Source organism: Montipora foliosa, chromosome 6, assembly GCF_036669935.1.
Source record: "Montipora foliosa isolate CH-2021 chromosome 6, ASM3666993v2, whole genome shotgun sequence".
Lineage (NCBI taxonomy): Eukaryota > Metazoa > Cnidaria > Anthozoa > Scleractinia > Acroporidae > Montipora > Montipora foliosa.
This window is the reverse complement of record NC_090874.1, coordinates 10,472,626-10,480,125: the sequence shown is the minus strand read 5'-3', so window position 1 is coordinate 10,480,125 and position 7,500 is coordinate 10,472,626. Positions and strand designations below refer to the sequence as shown.

General features: G+C 40.2%; 1 protein-coding gene across 1 annotated transcript in view; it reads right to left on the bottom strand.

Annotated features, from left to right (window-relative positions):
• The window catches only part of LOC138006643 (kelch-like protein 2), a 10,976-nt gene that overhangs the window by 2,869 nt on the left and 607 nt on the right, over nt 1-7,500 (bottom strand). The window contains exons 2-3 of the mRNA XM_068853104.1: nt 2,947-4,023; nt 1,889-2,119 (exon numbers count right to left, since the gene is read on the bottom strand). Of these exons, the coding sequence (XP_068709205.1) occupies nt 1,889-2,119; nt 2,947-3,820 (1,105 nt within the window). The 5' untranslated portion in view covers nt 3,821-4,023. The remainder of the gene's footprint in view (nt 1-1,888; nt 2,120-2,946; nt 4,024-7,500) is intronic.

Genomic DNA, 7,500 nt, shown 5'->3' with positions numbered 1-7,500 from the left:
GGGCAAGGTCTTGAATAGATTAATATTAAATGCCCGGCACGGCAATCAAAACTCTTTTATAGGTTATGCTTACAAAGTACTCCGGTTACTGAGCTCTAAGGTTAGCATTCAATAATAGCAATGGTAACATGATATATACCTTAAAAATTCCGGTGACTCAGTGGTCACGAGCTGTGCTCGACGTGCGGTCGACCCGGGTTCGATACTGCTTGAGGTCTGGTATTATAATGTGATTTTACGTTATTATACGTCACAGGGCATTTAATCTATTTTAAAAAGACCTTGCCCAGATGCCGAGCATGTAGCCACAGCGAATTACAAAACCGTTACGATTGGCACCCGCTATTCTTCGCCTAATGTATTTTGCTGATTACAAATCTCATGCAATCCCTTTCTTGATTTCTTCTCGTCTTCTTCCTTTAGATATGCTCTATTTTAAATCTGTGGCTGTGATGATGCATGATGTATCAAACAACTTGACACCTCCTAATATATTTAACCTATTCACCCATCAAGCTGATATTCATCCTTACGAGACGAGATCAACGCAAAGAGGAGATTATTTTCTTAAACGTTCGAGAATAGGTGTTCAAAAAAGATCTTTCTCAAGAATTGGCGTTAAAATTTGGAATAGCACATCTTGTGAAGTCCGCCGGATGTCAAAATCTAACTTCAAAAATAATGTTGATGATATCCTCTTATAAAGACTGCTAAAATATGATGATTACATTGATGTTTCGATAATATTGGCAAATTTTGACTGCTTAGTTTAGTATGTCATGTAGTTAAAAATTTATTTATTCAATTTAAACTACTTCTTTCATGTTTATTTATGTTATACTGTACAAGTTTTAAGCTGTTCTCCACTGCACTAACTGTATTCTAAAACTAATTTATTTTATTTATTTATTTTTATGTGAATGTGTAGTTATGTATTTGTAACCATTTTATCTGGAATATTTATTGTAAGCAATGCTCGCCTCGACTAGCTATTGCTAACTGCGAGCATTGGATAGTTTTGTGGTATTTTATGCAAAATACATAATAAAAACTGAAACTGAAACTGAAAAAAACTGAAAACTGCACTGAAAACTGAGCTATGAACTACGTGGGCAATAAGGAGTTCCAGAAGGACAGCGCCAGAAACAAGTCACGGGATCCAGTGAGGAATAACTACGTCCGGCGCTGATAACTAAGCTCTCAAATAAATTTCCAGTGTCCTCGCTTAAACTAAACGCTGCTTAGGTCGGTTTGAATTCCTTGAAGTTGGTGTACATTTTATGTGCGAAACAAGTTGGAATCAACCCAAAGGTCATTACAACTAGGCAACGATATACTTTACTGTTGGTGTTCTCATTCTAGTCGACGAAGTCGCCAGAAAATGACAAAAAAAAATTAATAAAAGGGACTTTTTATAGCCAAATCGACCAATTTTTCATTGAAAACCGATCTTTTTTTTTGGAAAGCATGCCGGAGGAAAAAATCAGGAAATCGCTTTCAGTTTTTGCTTTGCCACCCGAATAATAGAGAATTTGGCCCGAGATTTTGAGGCCAATTACTAAGACAAACCATAGTTAATATATGGAGAAGGTTATGAATCGGTAGGTTTCTGTGTTTTATGTTTTTGGTCGATGTTTTGGCCCAGACCATGCACACCACACCCTTTTTCGAAGACAGCCAATCAAATCTTTCGATTAATTTATTCAAAACTCAGTTCGGGAACCGAGGACAAAAGATTGTACATGATCACGGTAAAGACAACATGAAGCGCGATGCCACTGTTCTCGACTTTGGAGTTTCAAGACGTTCACTTTTCATATGTTTGCGAAATCACAAGTTATCTCCAATAGTCATCTTTATAGCCCTTCATCTAAAAGTTAAAAGTTACCTTTGCATTTGTTTAGCGATGCAACAGAAGTCCATTGTCCAACGCACGGGTTGTAGCTCTCCACCGTTACCAGATCAGCATACTCCCTGTTCACTCCACCCACAGCATACAACAGACCATCGAGAATTGCGGAACCAGCGAACTTACGGGGAATAATCATGGGTGCAATTACTCGCCATTTCCTCTCATTGAAGTCAAAGTATTCTACATTATTCAAAACTTTGCGGTTTTCTGCAATCAAGAAAAGGAAAGGAAAGGAAAGGAACTTTATTTAAGTGTCTAGTAGATTTAGCGCTGTAGCAATAATTGGAGACACTGTAAAGTGAAATTAACAATTAACACAACAAGTCAAATGTTGGTTTTGCAAAAGATCGGTTTTTGAGGTCAGTACCTGCGTCACAAGTCCTTACGAAAATAATTGAAACCAAAAATAAATAGTATGCTGCTCTCATTGGTATGAAGGGGTAACTGTCTCTTGACTCGAGTCGTGGGAGTGTCATTTTAAAGATAGGGAACTCGAGCGTCGAAGACGGCGAGAAAATATAGGTGGTTTGCAACTAATCTCCGGTGGACGAACGAGAAATCTTTTGTTTTCGCCTACCAACATAGCGGCGATGACTTAATGTGAAAAAAAAACTTATCTACCCTTCATTTATCTTTCTATTTATATAGTCGTATTAACATCCTCGACAACCAACCGTGTAAATCGACAACCATTGATGTTAAAACGACTATATAGTAAATGTATGGGTAGATCATCGCCGCCAGGTTCCACTAGCGTTATCTGTGTTGTACCTCTATGTTTCTAGAGATTGGTTGCAAACCACCTATATTTCCGTTGCCGTAAAAGATGACTCGAGCAGGACAGCTACATGTATTGTTCACCAAACATTATCCTGCTCCAAGAACAAATGTTCTTTGGATAAGACACCATGACGGGTAAAGCCCTCAAAAGTCTACTAAATCAACAGCTATAGACGGACGGCGAATTCACGAGCGTGGCCAACTGGCGATGCGCAGTATTTTCCCCGCAGGCGCTAAGGGGCTTGCGGACTCACCTTCTCCTCCAACCACGTAAAGCAATCGACTTAGCCTTTCACGCGGGATCGCGCGAGAGATACGGTTCTTTGTCCTTCTTTCGGGGATGAGATGATAATCTATTGCTTCAAGTACAAACTCTCGGCATGTTGCGCTGCCCATGATAAGCTCTTCTCGAGCCGCCGTGTCCATCAGAAATTTCCGCGTCATCAGAGGGAATCGGATATGCTCCATTAATTCCTCGAGATTTGCAAGTCGATTGTTCAAATCATGTTTTACCCAGTCGAGAACTCCAAACAATACAACGCTCTCACATGGGACGTTCAATTTGTCGTGCGACAGTAGCGCAGCCAGTTGCTTCACCGATAATGAATTGAAATCGCTGAGCTTTAAAACCGCCGCGAAGTTTGCGCGGATGAAGTTCTCTGAAAGACTTTGAAGTTCTGTGCAACCGTGTAAATCAGCCAAGTTCCATATCTCCAGACTGTTATGGACATTAATACTGTTTCGGAGAAAATCGTAGCAAGCGTTTTCCACCGTAAGAAATTCAAGAAGGCTAGCCGCTGAAAGCAACGAATGGACATTAGAGAATGTTATCCTCAGTGTCGAAGTGTAGGCGAAGTCTATCAAATTCCTAAGCGACTGTGATTCCACTCCTCTTATTGTAATATTGGTTTCGGTACTTTCTCTCATATCCGTCAAAAACATTGCTCTGAAGTAAGCGCTCACTGAGGCCAGAACGAGACGATGAGCGTTGAATTCTGCACCGTCTTCAGTGGAGAGAACCACATCACAAAAGCTCCTCTCCATTCTAAAATCGTTCATCTTTTTCAAGGCATCACCAGCTCCTTGTTCGTCGGTAAAATCGTAGAAAACGTTGCTCGTGCTTTCCATTGTCTTTGAACGCTGATCAGAACAAAAAACCTCCTAGAACAGTACGAAATACTGAACTACAACGTAGCTTCTAACAAAGAACACGAAAATTCAAATGAGCCAAGAGGCTTGATTCTTTTGAGCTTTTGATCCGCTTTTGTCCTTGAAGAAAATGTTTATTTTTGCCGCGTGTCGTCTTTGTCGTGCCTGTTCAAACCGGAAGCCTAATAGATGATAGAAAATAAACAGGTAATTACTCAGCTGTGGCCACTGTCAATCACGTTGCGTCGTTAGACGGTAAAATGCGGGTTTTCCACTGACTCGAGCCTCAAGAGGCAACAGGTGCTATCGCGTAGGAATATAAATTTATTTTACTTACATATTTGTTTGGCCGCGGAAACGCATCATTATGAATAACAATCGCCATAATAAGAAATATTAAGACCGAAAGGTATCACAACTGGTATCGGATGTCTTCGTCAACCCTCTCGATGAAACGATGCATTTCCGTTACTTTTTTCGTCTCACGTAGTACGACTAATATTCGATCACATCAGAACACCAGTGCACGCAACCCATGTATGCTAATTTTATTTATCATATTCTTTGTCCTCACGAAACCGATTTGACTGACTTTGAGATGAGAAACTAATGGACAATCCTAGAAATTTTGGTTATTTATTTATTTATTTCTTCGGCGTTTAGACTTCGCGTGATTGTATTTCTTTCTGATTAAATCTCCATAAGAGGACCACAAATATAGCAAAAAACATTAACCACGTGATATCTGAACAATAGTGCATCGGTGCAAGATGTATAAGGCCGGAAAATATTTTTTTTTCAAGTTTGTTATGGTCCAAATAGTTCAATTATACTTCTGCATTTTTTAATTTTAAACTCTGCTTATTTATGACAGCTCCTGTGCCTTGATCTTTAAATAGGTAACATGCCCTGACGTAGTTTCTCTCGAATATTCATTGAGTCACTCCCTTGCCATCGCCTCGAGCAGCACTAAAACCGGAAACCGGAAACCAGAAACCAGAATTATCCACAATTCACGACAACTACAACAACTTACCCACTCCTTGTACGCTCTGGTGATCCCAATACTCAAGTATTTAACATATAATTTGGTTTTATCAACGGAGTTGATATTGTAAATTGGCCACCGTAAAGAGATTCTAAAAGATTCTATTGTAGCTTTTAGAATCTCTGTACGGTGGCCAATTTACATTATCAACTCCGTTGATAAAACCAAATTTTTGTATACTACTTCCCCACCCAGGTGCTGATTTTAGCAAAATAAGACTCACTCCTTCATTTATTTAAGATATAAACTGTAAAATGGATCTGACCTTATTATTCTGGATATAAAGACTTGTGCATGGTGATGGCATCATCAAGCTAAGGCAGTCCACATTACAATAAAGGAAACTTAAAACTTGAGACCTTACAATAACCTCGTAAAACTGTTGAACAACATAAAAAAAATACGGCAAAAGGAAAGAGAAGCATGGATGGACACAAATGGACAAGATTGAAACGGCGGATCGCATTTGGGTATTAAATCTTAAAAAAAATCGGCCCGACGTTCGTGATATAACCCTTTTATTGCGTTCCGACGAAGGAGGACGCATTCTGGTCGCGTCGTTTTACGAATGTCCCGAATATGTTTCGCGGATATCGATCGTGATGCCATGCGATTTTCAGGGTTTGGACGCCATCTTGGACTGGCTGGCCGACGGGCACACCACCTCGATCTGATGTGATTCAGTGAATCTGTCATGGCTCGACATCGGGTTTGTATCGCAAAGCCGGCATGCTCAAATGAAAGCGGTAAAAAATCCCCATATTTCCACGTGCTTTGCATTTGTGCATGTTGGTTGCTGGGCTGTTTTCTTCGCTGTTCTTTTCAAACATAATTGAAGTTGTGTCCATTTATTCGAAGTATCACTAGCAAATATGACTAAAGCTACTTATTTGGGGTGCAAGGATGGCGCAGTGGTGAAAGCATTCGCTTCCCGCCATCGTGGCCCGGGTTCGATTCACAGACTCGGCGTCATATGTGCCCCAGTTGAGTTTGCTGGTTCTCTACTTTGCACCGAGAGGTTTTCTCCGGGTACTCCAGTTTCCCCTCTCTTCAAAAACCAACATTTCACTTGACTTGCGTTAATTGTTAAATTCAGTTTACAGTTTGTCTCCCAAATAGTGCTCGGCGCAAACAAACAAAAAACAACCACTAGACACTTAAATAAGGCTCCTTTCGTTTCCTTTCAGAACGTCAGAAAGCTGTGTAGTGGTGTGTTTTGTAGAAAACAGACACTACAATTCGTGTTGGCAACGATGCCGAGTGGTGATTTGTCAACTCGCGATCGGTTCCTTTTCACAGGAGATTCAAGTTCTCTCTCTCTCAGAAAGCACTCCACAAGTCCACTTTCCCTGAATATTTCTGGGCAATCAGTACAATAAAAAATATTATTTTACTATTCATCGAACGCACTTTACTAATCCGTGATTACTATTAATCTCTTATTTTGGAGGCTGTGGTAATAGCTAGAACATAATCAAAAGAAGGAAAGAAGTTCGTACAAGAAATATTGTTAATTATAATTCATGATCATAAAAATAATGTCTCCTTTGAGACGGGGACTTCCACTTGGAAGACTTGATGATAATCAAGATGCACAAGAGACAAGGCCTCGATTGTGGATAACGCTATCCACCGGATAAACACTAGCAAATCCAATTTAGTTATCCAGTCGACTAGTAGTGATTTATCCAGAGGATAAGTTGTTGTAGTTCTCGCGAATTGGGGATATTTTGATTTCTGGTTTCCGGTTTCCGGTTTCCGGTTTCCGGTTTCCGGTTTCCGGTTTTTGGATTTCGGTTTCCGGATCTCTCTTTTCTGCTGATGAATAAAGTTTCGAGGTGCTCTTCATTCCTGACGACGCAGTGGAATGCGTTGCAGTACGGTGAATAAAGGTACGGGTTAGAGAGGGGGGGGGGGGGGGGCACAACAAAATTTTAAGAGAACGTGACGGGGGGTCAGAGCTAATCTTGACGCTTCTGGAGGGGGGACCTATCTAATTTTTCCTTTGGTGAAGCTCATTTTAGAACCCCCCCTTCCTGATAATTATTGCACAGGCCCTAACTTTGTCATTTCACTTTTGTGTCATTTGTTTCGTGGGAATAGTAGAATGTGCCAACTAAGGCACTGGTTTACACCGCTACCGCTGGAAACTAATGAATGGAGAGTAAATCGATTGAACTGTATTTTTCTTCCCAGAAATATTGAGTTTGTGCACCGTATTACTCGATTGATAATTAATTTCTTTCCATTAACACAATCATGAACGATGAATTCTTTTTTACATAAAGTAATTTCACTTTCATCTGAAAGGGGACGAACGAAACACTACCTGTATTTAGAATTAATTTCTTGTAATTTGGGAATTCCCTGGTCTCGTTCCAATTCAGCGAGACTCGGACAAAAAATATGGGTGATGTAGCAGTACTGAAAAATATTCGATCATCCGCATGGTTGTGTTTATACAAAGACGTTCTCGCAACCTTTGATGAATCATTAGTCCCTGTATTCCGTTCTCGACAAAAAGCACCATGCAGTAATAATACACATGCACAGCGTCTTGTTTGAAGCAGTTGAGAAGAGGCTGTGAAGTCTGGGTTAGTAAGGGAGTAAG